The sequence below is a fragment of the Hippocampus bargibanti genome, linkage group LG01 (assembly GCF_051943395.1).
Source record: "Hippocampus bargibanti isolate YZ-2025 linkage group LG01, ASM5194339v1, whole genome shotgun sequence".
In the NCBI taxonomy this organism is placed as follows: domain Eukaryota; kingdom Metazoa; phylum Chordata; class Actinopteri; order Syngnathiformes; family Syngnathidae; genus Hippocampus; species Hippocampus bargibanti.
The window spans coordinates 36,528,595-36,546,893 of NC_142734.1; the positions used below are offsets into that span (position 1 = coordinate 36,528,595).

Below are 18,299 nucleotides of genomic sequence, written 5' to 3' on the forward strand. Positions count from 1 at the left end.
TGGGACGCTACTTTGGAGTCCTGACGGCTCGAATTGATATGGGAGGACTTCTTTAATCGATTGCAAACATTTATGCTTTCCTCTTCAGAACTATTTGAATCATATTTATAACTGGATGAGTAACTAGAAAGCATATTCTCCGAAACTGAAGCCATTGTTTTGATTTTCGAGAGCAAGGCAAGACGTCTTGGTGTGACGTCACGAACTGGGGGCGGGACTTTCTGAAACTGGCCATTTCCGGTTTCATTTTGAAATCGTTTTTGGACCCTTCAATCATTTTTATTGTATTTTTTTTCATTTGACTAAAAATATCAGCCTGCGTGATTTGGGTATTTTAGATGCTCTAAAACGTTTTTTCTGACGTCAGTTAGGAAACAAAAAAGTGGTGTCGGTTGTCCTTTAACTTTACCACCTCGTAGACTGATGCCTATACACTGTGATTCCAAACAAACCCGCACTAATCAATAGCTCCAGCAAGCTGAAATGTCGCCGGTTTCTATCCAGGAGAAGGTTTAGAGGAGAAGGAAGCAAGCTTTGAGAAGCAGACAAGTCCGGGCCCGTTCTGTCAGGTTGCAGTGCACCTTTATCAAGAAAAGAAGTGGAGGAAGCTTGTTGTATTGGTGCAGGTTTTTTTTGAAAGGACCATTTGGAGAGCAAACTCAAACCAGAATAAAACTTGGGTTTGTTACATCTTGCACTCATTATTCTATTGGTGATTTTTTTTTCCTCCATCACAAACATTAAGTTTGCCACATATGATCTTTCTGGTATGTTTTCAGCAACAATGTGCATTTGAACATAGAAGGGAATACAATTGGTTATATCTGTACTTCTGGATCATCATAATTTCCTCTCAAGCCAGCAAAGCGCAAGAATGGGGAGAAATCTAAATTATTGTATATTTTTTTTTCAAAATTTAAACATGCTCTAATGTCGTTTGGGGGAAGCGTGCCAAAGCTTGGGTATTTTTCAAGTAAGGCGTGGCCTACTTATTTGTATTCTGGGTGTGTTGCCACAAATCTGCATCCAAATGGAGATTGAAATATTGATGCTTCAAAATGACGGTGGTACTTATTGTCAAATGGGCTTGGACGTAAAAGTGCATTAGCAGCGAGGGTGCATTCCTGCCCGAGCAAGTCGTAACATCAGCCGCCACTGAGGTGCTGAGAGGAAGGGTGTATCAAGGTAGAGAGAAAGACCGCAGGGCGGCCTCGGGCTGCGCAGCCTCAACAGAAGGCTCACACAAATACATGTAAATTGTGGTAACTGTCAGAAACATGTGAAACAAATGGAACATTTTGAAATGAAAATCATCACGTGTAATCTTATTCAAAGAGAGGTTTAGCATGCAATTCATTTGATTTGACGCCAGGAAGAAGAACAAAAGGTCTCCACCTGAATTTCTTTTCTTGTCGCCATTTTCTACTCAAAGACTCACAAAAGAAAATGAAACATTGGCTGTGGTTGACAAAAAAAACCACAATGACATTCTTTTCCTTTTGTCTTTATCCTTCAGGTGTCGCCACAGCGAATCAATGTCCTCCATCTAGACCAGGGGTCTCCAACTTGCGGCCCGCGGGCCAACTGCGACCCCCGAAAGAATAGTTTGCGGCCCACCTTGATATGAAAGATCAATGTTAGTGCGGCCCGCATGATTGATATGAATGAAACTTGTGTGTGGAGCTGAACAAGTAGGCAAGAGAAGCCATGTTTAGGAGAGTTCATGTTCAATATTTTCTTTATGTTAAGAAAGCTAAAGGACTGTGAATACAGACATTTGAAACTTTATTAAAATAATTAGTTTTCGTGTGGTTTTTTTTTTCAGTCGTCTGTATCTGCCTTATGATCATTAGAATTATTGTATTTATTTATGACTGGTTAATTTATCTTTTATTCATTTTTCTCTTTAATCATTTAATTCAGTTTTTGTGTGTTAAAAATAAAGATTTTGAGAACATTGGAATGTTTTATCTGTGATTTCTTATGGGTAAATAGTTGCTAAAATGTGGACAATTGAGAGGCTGGCAGCATCTCAGAATGGACCGAGTACACTCATAAAGGGGTCCAATATAATTGAAAAAGGACACCAAAAGCTACGTATTGAAAACTTACTTGTCAATAAAACTAAATATGAGGATGACTGAACTGAAAGAGGGGCACTCTCTTATGAAACATCTCATCAGGTGAGGCTCCGTTTAGGAATGTGCCATCACACACCCCCACCCCCTTCCCACATCCTCCTCCTCCTCCTCAGCACCACCCCCAAAATCCGGCTATTGTGAGAAGAAAGAATGCTTTTCAAAAAGTTGTTCCTTTCACAGTAAGGAATGGCGGGTGTCGTCCCATTTTTCACAACCAACACGATTTTATTGTTTCCTAACTGACATCAGAAAAACGTTTTATAGCATCTAAAATACCCAAAACACGCAGGATGATATTTTTAGTCAAATGCAAAACACCAATAAAAATGACTTCAAGTGTCCCAAAACCATTTCAAAATGACCTCGGAAGTGGCCAGTTTCAGAAGGTCCCGCCCCCTTTTTCGTGACGTCACGCCAGGATGTCTTGCCTTGCCCTAGATTCAAAACAATAGCTTCAGATTCGAAGCTATTCTTGTTACTCATCCAGTTATGAATATGATTCAAATAGTTCTGAAGAGGAAAGCATAAATGTTTGCAATGGATTACAGAAGTCCTTCCGTATCAATTCGAGCTGTCTGGACGCCAAAGTAGCGTCCCACAAAATGCACAAGATGGCCCCCAAGCTCCGTTAGAAATGGGCTGATTTGTCTGCTGGGAATTTGTGTCAACTAGTATCAAATAGTAGTCTTGGTGCAACACACAACGATTCACCATCGCGTTATTTATGTGTTTTCCTTCTAATTTAGCCATCAACACGGATCAACACGATGTTTTCAGAGCAAACAAAGTACCCAAAATGCATTGTGTGTCGCTTTCTAGGTCAGCGGCGTTCCTTCAGTGACGTCACGTCAGGAATCGTCACCAACTCGAAAACAAGACTTCCCGGAATATTCAGCGCGACTCTTAAAAGGTAAAAGATAGCTATATGCGGTGGAATCTTTGTAAAATAGGTTCAGTGGAAATCATTTGAAGTGATTTTACAAATTATGGACACAACTTGTCCGGAGGTGTCGGTTGTGCATTAAAGAGGGGATTTAGCTGCAGCTGATTCCCATGATTCCCCTTTTGGTTTTGTTTTGTTGTTGTTTTAAATAGCATCTACATACTCAAGATCAGGGGTACTTAGTTGTACTTGCAAGAAGGGGATTGAACAAAATCTCCATTAGGATGCTGTTTATCTTGGATGGCGAAATTGCATGTAGCAACTTGACTGGGGTATGCAACTATAGATTCTGTCAACCTGTAAAAAAGGGGGAAAACACAAAAAGAAAAATACAATCACACAATGATAAAGTCAAAATTCTAAGAATTGTTAATATCACAAAAAAATATAGCTATCTGGGGTGGGAGGGGTGATAAAGTTCAGCAATTTTCAATTGGAGCACCAATACAGTTAATACCGAGCAAAAAGGTTTTTATTATTGAATGAATATTACATGAGAATGTATTTATTTAATGTTGTCATTTCTGCCAATCTTCTAGTGTCTAGGATTATTTAGTTCTCAGTAGTCGTCCGTCCGTCCGTCGGCACTCGCACAGCTGGGTGTGGTTGATTTTGGTCGGGGAAAAGTGTGGGTGGCCCTTTGTGGGTCCTTGCATCCCATTGGTCGGCTTCCATTTCTAAAGCACCGTATACCTGAGTCAGGTCGTGAAAACACTGACAGTGCTTTGTTGTCGCTTGCATCCGCAGTTTGTAAGAAAGCCCGCTTTGTGTTTGTTCCATTTTGACACATTTGCAAAGGGAGGAGAAAAGGTAAGATGTTGCTTTTACAACTAGGAACGAGCAAAGAGTTTCATCATAACCATGTCTTTGATTTCTTGTCTTTTTGTGCGATATCTATAGATTTTTTTAAGATAAATCATTCATGTGTGTCTCAACAGGCCAGGAGATCTTTGCTTCAAAGTAAAATTTGGATGCTTTCTGTGAGTGCTTGTGACTGGTGTCCGGTTGCTAATCATTAGTGACCTCTGACCTGGAGGCAGAGATCCTTACAACCACAGCAAAATGTGAGCTAGGTCTTGCTCAGTCTCAGATTTCAAACTGGAAAAGATGAGGCAAACGTGTCAACTTTTTAGTCCGCTCACCATCACCACCGCCCGCCCAGCGTTTGGTGAACTAACGTCTTTTCGCTCCACGTCATCGCCGCAACTCGACTGTGGGCCTTTCTGGGAGAAAAGGCTTTCATTTTAGACAGACGACAAACTCATTGATTTTCCAGAGGAACATTCCATGTGTTCTATCCTTCATTCCACCGGAGTCTGTGACTGTACATAAGCAGATTTCAGTGGCGTGAAGTGTATGAGACATGGAGGTTGCACGCGGGAACGTCAACTCAAGAAGGTGCTCTTCTCATTTTAGTTCAAAACATATTTTAAGTTGTTAATGCACGAGTTGCTTGAGCACTTTTGTTACATGTCATTTCTGACCTCGCACCAGTCTCTCTTGTACTATGTGCAAATGATTTAAAAAAAGTCAAGCAGAATTGTAGCGTTTTACTGCAAAAATAAGGAATAAAAGAAACTCCCTACATTTTTGATCTGCACTTAAAAGTTTGGATGACTTTATGTTTGTGTGTCATGTGTGTAGTATAACTTGCAGTATGCTTAGCAAATATACATACAGTATTGTAAAATGATGTTTTTCATTGACAATTAAAAGAGTTGTTTCATCAGTTGAAAAAAAATATTTTGTCTGACCATTTCACACAAACTGTGAATTCATACAAATGAATTTATGGCAAAGATACAGTAGGTATGTACAATGTACATACATTTCTTATGTGGTACCAAAGGGTATGTTTTTTTCATTATTGAATTAATTTCGCTACTCTACAGCTCGGGCTTCTCACATGGAAGAGGCTCGTAACAAAATGGATTTATCACATATTCTCACCCTAAAAACGGAATAAATGGGACTTTCTTTCTTCAAGCAGACAAAAACAAAGCCAAGTAGACACATACAAAAGGTAAATCCCATCAGCATTAGTAATGGTTGCATCCTGAAGCAAGCACTCCAAACAAAACATTCCCCAGTTACATCATGTTTATTTGACTGATATTTATTTTATTATCTTTCGTTTCAAAACTTCAAGTCCATGGATTGACGTGGTGACTAGAAGTACATTATTCAATCATCCATCCACCTATGTTTAATATACCGCTTATTCCGCTTAGGGTCACAGCCATGTGGAACTGAACACAGCTGACTTTCAGTCAAAGCCTGACTACACCAATAAGTGTTCATCAATTAGTCACAGGACACAATATCTAACCATGAGATTTGACCGTTCTCGATACAGATTCAAGTCAAATTGAGCAGAATAAAGCAAAGCAAATACAACACGGGCCAAATAATCAATGTGGCGGGCCAAATTTGGCCCCAGGGCCTTGAGTTTGGCACCGGTGAGTTAAGCAATAGAATCCACTTGTTTTGGTGTATCTCAGGAGAGGGCCCTTTTGCCACCTGCAATTCACTGAAAATAAAATCACGGCTTCCCAGTTCTCTCAGGTAACGGCCAATCATGGCTCAACTACAGTAATGTGATCATAAGTCAATATGCAGTAAGTATCATATCAATGTCCTTCAAGAAAAAAAGTTGTATGCATTATATTAGATGACCTCATCGGGGATTGCCGTTTGCACTTTGAAACCACTTCTGAGCACGCATCATGTCAAAATCAATTCAAACACTCAAGAAAAGACACCAAACTAATGACGAAAAGGCAGCGATGAAACGTCAATGCGCGACTTACCAGAATTCACTTGGTGCAAAGACGTTGGGAACCCGTCAAACGTCACAAACGTCCAATTCTTCGCATGACGTAACTTAGCGCCAGGGACTTGGTGACATTATGTCGTAGGAATCTTTGCTATGGACGCTCGCCCATTAAAATCCCAGACTTCACAAATGTCGACGTGCTTCACGAACCCGTAGTGCTCGGTGAAAACATGCAACGAATTTGTCAGAATTCAAGAGTAAAGGTGTGCAGAAGAAGCAATTAGCCGAAACGAATCGAGTCCAGAGCTCATGGATGAACGCTGATTTGCAGGTGACGCACTTTTTTTTTCCTCCGTAAAATTCCAATTTGTAATCGAAGATAAGTAATTGTAAGGCAGACCAACTTTGTGGCCATGGTCCACGTTTTTGTTTTACCTGTGAAATATGTATATGTATATATGTTTATTTCAAAAATATATCTTAAAGGACAACCGACACCATTTTTTTGTTTATGAACTGACATCAGAAAAAAAAAACGTTTTATAGCATCTAAAATACCCAAAACACGCAGGCTGATATTTTTAGTCAAATGCAAAATACATACCAATAAAAATGACTTAAAGTGTGCTAAAACTGCAACAAATTGAGCTGCGAAATATTTGATTGTTCTTTCAGATGCCATGCGAGTCTGGAAATGTAGTCTGTTTTTACTCCTTTTTGCCCAAAGTTTGGCACTTGAAGAGGAGGAGGAAATAGGTTTGTGTGTGTATATGAGAACATGAGCAACTTGGATTCTAATAACCATTGAAACTTTGGGGGGGTGGGGGGCTGCATACGATCTTTCTAATTCCTCTGTTGAGAAATGTTTCCAATATCACACACTGTTCAGAGGATGAAGATATCGGTGTCCATCAGCTGGAACGTCTGGTGGAACTGCTGGCGCCTTCTGAGTGCGAGGACCTTCTGGTTGCACTCTCAAAGTCCGAAGAAGATCTCACACCACGTATTGTCAGGAGAGAGACCACTTCAATTGAAGGTCAGCACTCAACTAGGTTGACCTCAGGAGGGATTGATCTTTTTCAGATGGTCACTCGTCCCTTGGAATGACTGCCCTCAATGTTAGGCAAGCGACTCCGACTGTGCCAAGCATTATCATTCATTTTGATTTTATTTGTATTCTTTAGCATTGAAATTAGCATGAGACCCGCCATGATTTCTGTGTTATATTTTGTTTACTAAATTGTCATTTTTTTACTTTTTGTCCAAGACTAATTATGCAGCTCTGTATAAATAAAGTGAAACTGAACCATTAGCACAGTGATGTCCTATATGTGACATAATATATCATTGGATTACGTGTTGCGAGAAGAAAAAAAGTAACTGACGGTAGGTCTGTTGAGATTAGCTATAGTCTTGTGTGACATTTTACATGGCAGTGATTTGAATTCCTCTTTCGAGGCATACTTGTCTGAAAAAGTCTCTGTACAACTTGAGCGATATTTGACTTAAAGGCCAACCGACGCCTCCAGCCGGACAAATTGTGTCCAGAATTTGTAAAATCACTTTAAATGACTTCTACGGAGCGTATTTTACAAAGATTCCACCGCATATAGCTATATTTTACCTTTGAAGGCTTGTTTTTGAGTTGGTGACAAGTCCGTACATGGCGTCACTAAAGGAACGCCCCCTGACCGAGAAAGCGACACAATGCATTTTGCGGTACTTTGTTTGGTCTGAAAACTTCGTATTGATGGCGAAACTAGATGGAAAACACTTAAATAACACGATGGTGAATCGTTGTGTGTTGCCCCAAGACTACGATTTGATTCTAGTTGACACAAATTCCCAGCAGAAAAATCAGCCCATTTCCAACGGAGCTTTGGCGCCATCTTGTGCATTTTCTGGGAGGCTACATTTCCTCCAGATGCCTCAAAATGTCACGGAATTACATCTTTAATCGATTGCAAACATTTATACTTTCCTCTTCAAAACTATTTGAATCATATTCATTACTGGATGAGTAACAAGAAAGCATCTCTGAATCTGAAGCCATTGTTTTGATTCTCGAGCAAGGCAAGACGTCTTGGTGTGACGTCACGAACTGGGGGCGGGACTTTCTGAAAATGCCCAGTTTCAAGCTGATTTCTGGCAGATTTTGGATTTTTAATTTTAAGTCATTTTTATTGGGGTTTTGCATTTGACTAAAAATATCAGCCTGCGTGTTTTGGCTATTTTAGATGCTATAAAACGTTTTTCTGATGTCAGTTAGGAAACAAAAAATGGTGTCAGTTGTCCTTTAAGAGGTGTTCCTGTATCAAAATGTATCCATTGAAATGTGTCAATAAGACCCACATATTTTATATCCTACTAGAAAGTGAGGCTGAGTGTCATAAGGACCTGAAAGAGAGGCTTCAAAAAAGCGATCCAGAGATGTACTATGATCGACTTATTCAGGCCTTGCAGCACATCGGCAGAGCAGACATCGCCAACGGTAAGATTTTCGAAACATATCACAAGTTTCAAAATGGAGAAAAACACAATTTAAAGCAGAAAAAATATGAAAGAATTAGAACAACAATATATATGTAAAATATGGTATAAAATAGAAATATAAGCAAGTGGCCCGGTCGTCGAGTGATGAACATGTGGACATAACATTGCAGGGGTACAAGCTTCAAGTCTACCTCCAGCCTTTCTGTGTGAAGTTCGCATGTTGTTCCCGGGCCCGCATGGGTTTTCTCCGGTTCCTCCAGTGTCCTCCCACATTCCAAAAAAAAAAAAAAAAACATGCATCACAGGCTAATTGAACACTAAATTTAGTTTCTAAGTGTTAGTGCGAGCGCCGGTGGTTGTTTGTTTCAGTGTGCCCTGTGATTGTCTGTTCTAAAAAGGAAGATGGTTTCAACTGACTGTTTTCAAACAAATTATTGTCCGAAAGTTAGGTATGCTTGCATTGAAACGACATCTTAACCCCTTTCAAATGGATTATATCATAACAGTTTACAATGAAGCACATTAGTAGCCAAACAAGGTTCTGATTGGTAATATTGTTGCCTTTGGAACCGTCTGTTCTTTACAACTACTTTCCATCTGTAACATTTGTGTCATTTGGGATTGCTTTTATGGAGAGCTTACTGATGTAATAAGGTTCAAATTATAAAAAAAGGTTTGACTTTGTTTGTACAACGAACTGAAGATAACAAACCTCACAAGGGGAAATCACAGCATGTCCCTCGACAACCGCAAATTGGAACAAAGCACCAATGTGGCGGTTGTATTTTGACAAGCGCTTCTTTAATACAGTCAAGAATGCCTCCTTGAAGACTTAAAGGACAACCGACGTCTCGGGACAAGTTGTGTCCATAATTTGTAAAATGGCTTCAAATGACTTCTACTGAGTCCATCCCACACCAGTACTTTGACACGGGCTAAGTTCACAAAGTTCAGATCAACTTTCTGCCATCCAATTGACATTTTGCCGGGCACCCTCCGACTCCATCGCTTTGTCTATGCCAGCACGCCCAATTTGGCAGAGGTTGGCGTTTGGTCTACGCTCTGTATAGCCTTGCGCTGACACAATAAAGATCAGCCGGCATTTGGCCCCGCTGCAAATGTGCTGTCCGTGACAATAGAGAACAGTGTGTTGTAAATGTTATCTTTAGGACAGTGCGCATTAACATCACATATGAAAAGATCATTTTGGAGCAGAAATCTATGGTGTTTTATATTTTGCTGCATGCTGCATCCACCCCACATTTTTCATGAAAGATGCCACTATCTCCCTCGTGCCTCGCCTTGTCATCGCCTGCCTTTTGCTGATGAAAGGAGCAGATGGTTTCCTCGGTGGCTCGTGTCAACTCCAATGAGTCTTCCGTCAGATCATTTACACCTTCGTCTTGGCCACACTGGACGACAACACATGCCAGAAACTGGCAGCGTGCAAAAAAAAAGCCACGTCTGAATCTCCAATTAAAACCCATCATGACATAATGAGGCAATTACATGCTGCCGTTTTAAAGGGCAACCGACGTCACTTTTTTGTTTTGTAACTGACATCAGAAAAACGTTTTATAGCATCTAAAATACCCAAAACACGCAGTATGATATTTTTAGTCAAATGCAAAACACCAATAAAAATGTGTCCAAAACGACTTCAAATTGAACCCGGAAGTGGCCAGTTTCAGAAAGTCCCGCCCCCAGTTTGTGACATCGCGCCAAGACGTCTTGCCTTGCTCTAGAATCAAAACAATGGCTTCAGATTCACAGAAGATGCTTTCTTGTTACACATCCGGTTATGAATTTGATTCAAATAGTTCTGAAGAGAAAAGTATACATGTTTGCAATCGATTAAAGAATTTATTCCGTGCCATTTTGAGGCAACATTGGGGGGAAATGTATCACCCAAAAAAGAGGCAGAAAATGGCATCCAAGCTCCTGTGAGGAATGAATCAGCCCGTTTCCACAGGCTGATAAATTCCTTTCATGGAGCTTGGTCGCCCTCTTCTGGCGGCTTTTTGGTGCAACATGAGGTTTTCAGACCAAACAAAGTACCGCAAAATACATTGACGTGATGGAAGGACTGCTACAATGTGTCCTTTTTTCGGTCAGGGGCGTTCCTTCAGTGACGTCACGTACGGACTGGTCACCAACTCAAAAACAAGACTTCCTGAATATTCAGCGCAAGTCTTAAAACGTAAAATATAGCTATATGCAGTGGAATCTTTGTAAAATACGCTCAGTAGAAGTCATTTGAAGTGATTTTACAAATTATGGACACAATTTGTCCAGAGACGTCCGAAGTAGAGACTCAGCTATGCTGGGATGTGTGGCGGTCAGGTCCACTGGCCTGCGATCATCTTTTAGATGACTACTAACATGGGTCGAGAGTCAAGCCACACACCATGCATGATTCGTGAATACAACCCTTAAAGGACAACCGACGCCTCCGGACAAGTTGTGTCCATAATTTGTAAAATCACTTCAAATGACTTCTACTGAGCGTATTTGACAAAGATGCCATCGCATATAGCTATGCCATCTTCTGCATTTTCTGGGTCCTACATTGCTGTCATTGATGGCTCAAATTGATATGGGAGGACTCCCTTAATCGATTGCAAACATTTATGCTTTCCTCTTCAGAACAATTTGAATCATATTCATAACTGGATGAGTAACAAGAAAGCATCTTCTCTGAATCTGAAGCCATTGTTTTGATTCTCGAGCAAGGCAAGACATCTTGGCGTGACGTTACGAACAAGGGGGCGGGACTTTCTGAAACTCTCCATCTCCAAGGTCATTTTGAAGTCATTTTTGGACACTTTTAAGTCATTTTTATTGGTGTTTTTCATTTGACTAAAAATATCAGCCTGCTTTTCTGATGTCTGTTAGGAAACAAAAAACTGGTGTCGGTTGTCCTTTAATGTTGCATGAAATACCCACTTCAGATGCATTTTTTGGCAATTGAATCATGTTTTATTTTTCCACAGAGATGGGCAAGAACGTCAACCAGGATAAAATTTTAAACCTAAAACGTTATGCCGACGGCTATCATGAGTTTTTCAAATCCTTGAACTTCGAAGAGGCAGAACCGGAAACTGGCCAAAGGAAGAGACAGAAAAGAGGTGAGTGATTGAAGGAAATTAGAACGCTCCCTCAGCGACATCCCCCTGTTTTATTTTGCTCACATTGATTTGCAACAATGTAGTGTAACCTACAAGGATGACCAAAGTTCATTTTGGCATGCAGGTTGACCTCTGATTTGTTAAAATTAAGCCAATTTGATCATATGGAGCGTGCGGGGTCATTTTGCAGCACTCAATTTCAATTTCCAGCACTTATTCGTGCCACCTCACTGCCTTTCTCAACTGTGTTGTGCATAGTGATTATGACTGCAGTGTACCAAAGTATTATTACTACAGTACTGTATTATTATTATGGAATGGACGTTGATAAGAAATGAGCTTTTTTAAGAGCACATCGATGGTATTCAGGCTGTTCCCACTGAGTCTACCATCTTCCACTTGTAGGCTGAGGAATAAAAAAGTTGCATTCATTAGTTGCATTGAATTTAAATTGATTGCTGGAGGACAATCCATCAGAGTATATAGAAGGGCTTCTGTGTAATCCTGTAAACTCCTTCATAAATGACAAACTGTGATATGTTACCCTGGACTTGAATATACGTATATTCCTCTTTAGGATAGGTTCATACTGCAGTGAGATACCCAATTCGATTTTTTTTGTTCAATTCATAATGCTAGTGTTGCCAAAATCTGTCACAAATGTATTTTTTTTTTTTCCACAAATGTATACTAGCGGTCAGTCCACACATATGGGTGTGTTATTTTCACAAATGATTGATAAATTGAAAATGTGTGACTGTCTTTGACTGAGTCAAACAGACATAATTATTTTTTTTTTATTTGTCTTCTGAAAAGTGATTATTTTTGTGTGATTCAGCACGAACATTTGCAACTTCTGATGTGAATGGAATACGTCTGAAGTAACCCACGTGCACAAAAGTTGCCAAGTAGTCCATTATTTCTGGGAATGCATATGGTCATGTGTGTGTTTGGGCTCTTCGAATTTCAGTTTTCTGTTAAATTGAAGCACCTCCCAACCAAAAAAAATGCAATTGAAAGGTGAGAGGGGCAGGAGGGAGAAATGTTTTTGAAAAAAAATAGAAATTACATGATTAATTTTGGATGTATGACTCAGATATGTGTCACATAAAGGGGGAGCAATGAACACAGCCTGCCATTTAGTCCTGGATTAGATTTGGTGTGAGCAACTCGTTCCTTGACTCTATTTCCAAAGAATTAAACAATGTCGTCGTCATCATCACCTGCCTAATTTGGCAATTCCCCTAGGAAACACTTTGAACTTGTTTGTCTACAAAGTGCAGTTCCACACGTTCTGTGCCAAACTATTCATGATGTGCATGTTTGTGGGTATGTGTTAGCATCCGATTTGACTTGGCGAGACCTTGAACTTATTGTGGAGCGTCCCCCAGTCCCCGCGTACTCCACGGGCCCTTTGGATGTGGCACTCCCTCTTCTGTATGGGATCCTGTTGGGCTTCGGGGGGACCTTGTTGGCCGCCATTTCCACACTCTACATTCTCTTGCATATCGCACGTCGGACTCAGAAGATTTGTCGTCCCAGGGTTAACTGCCTCCCCACTTCTGAGGTAGTGACTGAAAATTAGACAAGACTCTTCTTGACTTGAGATTGACTGGACAAAAAGTAGATGATGTACTCTGATGAAAAGGTTTCTTCAGCCGTCATCTGTACTTCTTTGAAGGTGTCGGATGTTTCGCTTCTTATCCAAGAAGCTTCGTCAGCAAACTAAAATATTACCGGTAGTTTCGGCCCTATATATATGTATCCCTACTGTCCAGGGCAGGAGACTAATCTCTGCGGCTCCACTGATTACTTCTATTGTCCTGACTGACGACTGGGCTGATTGCCCAATTTGCCCTGGTATCACCTCATCAGCATAACTAAGCCTATGTCGCCTGAGCAGTCTATTGTACGAATGATCCAATCATAGCAGAGTCCGGCACCGCCACGTCTGGGCAGTAGGGATATATATACATATAGGGCCGAAACTACCAGTAAGACTTTAGTTTGCTGATGAAGCTTCTTGGATAAGAAGCGAAACGTCCGACACCTTCAAAGAAGTACAGATGACGGCTGAAGAAACCTTTTCATCGATGGACCATTCCTGTACAACTCAGAGCTTACGCATACATACATGATGTACTATCGTACTCAAATGAACAAATAAAGCACTTCCAAATGAAAGCATGTTTTTAGGTAGTTTTTTTTGCACCATGTATTGCAAGGCCGTTGAGGGTTTTGGCTCACCCGTGGGTTGGTGACTCGGGGCTGACAGATGCACTGGAACCGGGCCCTGGCGCAAAAGGTTGTTCCGGCTTCGTGCCTGTCTGGCATGGAAGAGAACGACATGTAATTATGCAGCCTGCTCTGCGCCAAGCCTGTCGATAGTAACATGGTCCTTTCAACTGATAGAGGGAAGAATTTGAATTTGTTTCATTTGTTTTGAACACAGAACCATCAGCGGTTCTAAGGTCTTCACACTTGTGCTACCACTTTATTTCACTTTTCGAGCACCTTTAAAGGACAACCGACACCATTTTTTTGGTTCCTAACTGACATCAGAAAAACGTTTTATAGCATCTCAAATACCCAAAACACACAGGCTGATATTTTTAGTCAAATGCAAAACACCAATTAAAATGAGTTCAAGTGTCCAAAATCTGCCACAAATCGGCTCGAAACGGGATTTTCAGAAAGTCCCGCCCCCAGTTTGTGACGTCACGCCAAGTCGTCTTGCCTTGCTCTCGAAAATCAAAACAATGGCTTCAGTTTGGGAGAATATGCTTTCTTGTTCCTCATTCAGTTATGAATATGCTTCAAATAGTTCTGAAGAGGAAAGCATACATGTTTGCAATCCATTAAAGAAGTCCTCCCGTATCAATTCAAGCCGTCAATAACAGCAATGTAGCGTCCCAGAAAATGCACAAGATGGCGGCCAAGCTTCGTTGGAAATGGGCGGATTTGTCTGCTGGGAATTTGTGTCAGTCACATGACACAATACTCTATCGAAAAATGTCAGGCAGGCCACAGGCTAACAACAAATGACAACAAAAAAAATCAATGAAATCACTCTTGTCATGCTTCTCCATCAAAAGCAAAATAGCAAATGATGAAGACAAAGAACATTAAACACCCAAGAAAATCAAAGCTGCATTTTAAAGACAGCGACCGCATTTGTACTCGAAATATGTGTTTATCACGACAGATTATTCTCAAGCTCTGCGAGAGCGAGTTAATGAAGAAATGATCAATCAATTTGGATCGTTTGTACCACAGACTTCTTAGGCAACATAGGCTTAGTAATGCTGATGAGGTGATACCAGGGCAAATTGGGCAATCAGGCCAGTCGTCAGTCAGGACAATAGAAGCAATCAGTGGAGCCGCAGGGATTAGCCCTCTGCTCCCCCCAACCTGAGAGCCGAGACCAATCATAGCAGAGTCCGGCACAGGACAGTAGTGATATATATAGGGCCGAAACTACCAGTAAAACTTTAGTTTGCTGACGAAACTTCTTGGATAAGAGGCGAAACATCCGACACCTTCAAAGACGTACAGATGATGGCTGAAGAAACCTTTTCATCGATGGACTACTCCTGTACGACAGATGAAGAAATGAAACCTTCACAACTACTTTGACACACGCAGCTGTGATCTGGGGGGTAAAAAGGCAAAAATATCCACAGACTGGCAAAACGCGCAAAATTCCTTTTATCCATTACCAACAGTCTTATCTTGGTCATCTCCCAATGACAGCAATCAAAACAAAATGACTTTGTACGTCAAAGTACTGCTGAGACATAAGCAGCACACTTGTGGCACTGGATCCCATTACCCCAAGACTGGACCAAGAATAAATAAGCAGCAGGCGCAACGGCTCGAAATGTAATGGTGACTTGTATTCTTCATAATCCCATGCCATTTTTACCTGCTGTGGGTTCACTGATGGGGAATGATGAGCTTTACGCTCCAAAGAATGGCAGGTGTCAAGCTACAGGCCCGGATGATGCTTTTGTCCTTCAATCTAACTGAGGTCCCAGCAGGAAGCTCCTCTTGAATGATCACGACAATAAAAATATCTGAATTTGGAAACACAGAAACAGCATTTTATCACACAAGCGACTGCTGGGCCATCCTTTCAGGTGCATCATTAAGGAGGTTGAGCACCACAGGAGGCAGACTTGTTGTCGCGGAAAAAGGAAGCAGTTGGTGATGACATGCGTGATCAGAGAGAACTTGACAATGAAATGACATTTACACTGGTAGAAGGCATACATACACATGCCTGCATATCTGTCCATTTCCGTGCCAAGTCCTCTCTAGAGTTTCATACTTTGGATGTATCGGGATAAAAACTATAGAAAGGCTCAAATCCTGGATGTGCAGAAGTCCAGTGCTCTATGCCGTAACCTCATGGGTGTTTCTGGAAACAAAGGTTTTAATTTCACGCTCCCCTTTCATTTGCATCTTACGTGTCAGGCCACCGAGGTGCAAAGTCCCAGCGCAGCAATCACTGAGCCTTTGCTCAATATCTATGGATCACAGGAAAACAGATCACAACACTTTTAGGAGCCATTTTGCTTTCAAATAGCTTCAGTTGCAGCTTTAAAGTTTTGTCTTTCATGATTTCCTTGAGGGTTAAACTTCAAGAAACTGCTAAGATTTTACAATTAAACCACAGTGTCATCCTGTGGTTGTGTTAGGTCACTACAGTGAAACAAAAGGATCGAGCTCGGTAACTACATGCGCAGTGATATTTTATATGACATTAATAATGTAATGCAGTCGTGAAAGGTCAGTGCTGACAATCTGAATATTTTGGGCTTATAGAGAATGGTGACCCCCCCCCCCCAAAAAAAAAAAAAAAAAAACAGTATGATAGGCTATCTTTGTTATTTTTCATCAAAATTGGAACGCCTCAAGAACTACGGATGAGAAAATGAAGCTTCATGAAGCACTTGATATTTTTTGACTCCTCCAGATGGTGCCCTTGGTTTGAATGTAAAGATTAGTACAAAGGAAATGTCTTCAAAATTCACTGCATCTCTAAATGAAGCGTGCCATCTCGGGGAGTCAAAAACCATCACGAGGGCTTCCTGAAGCTTCATTTGCCCATCATAAACTGCAAAGCCAGATTGACGTCAGTCGGAATACAGCACCCTTTGCTATGGTTTGCTTTTATTTGTTCAATGTGTAAAGTACATTTTCTACCGGGGGTAAATGGTGGTCAATTGTGAAATTGGTAAAAGTAATAATTATCACGCAGATCCAAATGAGACACGTTCGCCGCTTAACCAATGAAGGACGCCGACTGAAATAAAATGCATTCAACTTTGTTGAGGAGCCGAATCACTTTATTAATCGGGTAAGACAACATAGATGAAATTCAGTAACACACACTTTGGAGATTCCTGCACTCATTTGCAGAAACACTTCAAGATATTTTAAAATGATGCACCTTCCACCTCCCATTTTCAGCATGGCCACACACACACACATGACTAGCATGGAATGTGTTGGCCGACAATAGCGTCGAATAAAGTGCTTGGAGCATTCTTCTATAGGAGAAATGTGAGGGCAGTTCTCCCCCTGGTGGATCTGAAAAGCAGCTTGTGCAATGCTGCTGCGGTCAGCGAAAGCATACGTAGACTCTTGGGAGAATGTAAACAATAGTCCAAAGCAATAATATACCGGTACATAAAGTGTCTGAAAGATGACCCGGGCCGCATATGAATCTCATAAGGAGCGTAGAGGTTAATACGCTTACAATTTGAATTTCTATAATCACCCACCCTAGTAATTTATCTTAAAGGACAACCGGCACCATTTTTTTGGTTCCTAACTGACATCAGAAAAACGTTTTATAGCATCTAAAATACCCAAAACACGCAAGCTGATATTTTTAGTCAAGCGCAAAACACCAATAAAAATGAGTTAAAGTGTGCTAAATCTGCAAAAAAATGAGCTGCGAATTGGGCATTTTCAAACGTCATGCCAAGACGTCTTGCCTTGCTCTAGAATCAAAACAATGGCTTCAGATTTGGAGAAGATGATTTCTTGTTACTCATCCAGTTATGAATATGATTCAAATAGTTCTGAAGAGGAAAGCATAAATGTTTGCAATCGATTAAAGGAGTCCTCCCATATCAATTTGAGCCGAAAAGGACAGCATGTAGTGTCCCAGAAAATGCAAAAGATGGCGCCAAAGCTTCGTTGGAAAGGGGCTGATTCTCTGCTGGGAATTTGTGTCAGTGAATATCAAATAGTTGTCTTGGTGCAACACACAACGATTCACCATCACATTATGTGTTTTCCTTCTAATTTCGCCGTCAACATCAACATGAAGTTTTCAGACCAAACAAAGTACCGCAAAATGCATTGTGTGTCCTTTCTCGGTCAGGGGCGTTCCTTCCGTGACGTGACGTCAGGAATTGTCACCAACTCGAAAACAAAACTTCCTGAATATTCAGCGCGAGTCTTAAAAGGTAAAATATAGCTATATGCGGTGGAATCTTTGTAAAATACGCTCAATAGAAGTCATTTGAAGTGATTTTACAAATTATAGACAGAACTTGTCGGGAGGCGACGGTTGTCCTTTAATGCTTAAAAAGAGATGGGTTGTCACAAAGACTGCATATCAAACTCGTGATCTGTTACCTCGACACTGCCTTCTATTGTGATATCGCGAAAATTTTTGATGGCTCTGCGAAGACATACATTAAAGCACTAAACATGTGAGGTGCTACAATGAGAAAAATAATTGCTAGCCTTTGAGCAGTCCAAGATTGTGTTCTCACAGATCAACAAAATGTATGTCTGCA

General features: G+C 40.8%; 1 protein-coding gene and 1 long non-coding RNA gene across 4 annotated transcripts in view; both read left to right on the forward strand.

Moving 5' to 3' along the window:
* LOC148904124 (uncharacterized) overlaps nt 1-18,299 on the forward strand; it is a 388,679-nt gene that overhangs the window by 243,614 nt on the left and 126,766 nt on the right. The gene's annotated exons all lie outside the window — the stretch shown is intronic.
* On the forward strand, nt 3,793-13,668 carry tmdd1 (transmembrane and death domain 1). 3 transcript variants are annotated; one of them, XM_089014460.1, is made up of 7 exons: nt 3,793-3,894; nt 4,023-6,191; nt 6,536-6,616; nt 6,750-6,896; nt 8,232-8,351; nt 11,347-11,481; nt 12,822-13,668. In XM_089014460.1, exons 3-7 carry the CDS (start codon nt 6,541-6,543, stop codon nt 13,064-13,066), a joined length of 723 nt encoding a protein of 240 aa, XP_088870586.1. In that variant the 5' UTR covers nt 3,793-3,894; nt 4,023-6,191; nt 6,536-6,540; the 3' UTR covers nt 13,067-13,668. The 3 variants fall into 3 exon arrangements, with proteins under 3 accessions (XP_088870586.1, XP_088870576.1, XP_088870593.1); XM_089014450.1 differs by having other exon boundaries at nt 4,023-6,616; XM_089014467.1 differs by lacking the exon at nt 4,023-6,191 and having other exon boundaries at nt 3,822-3,894.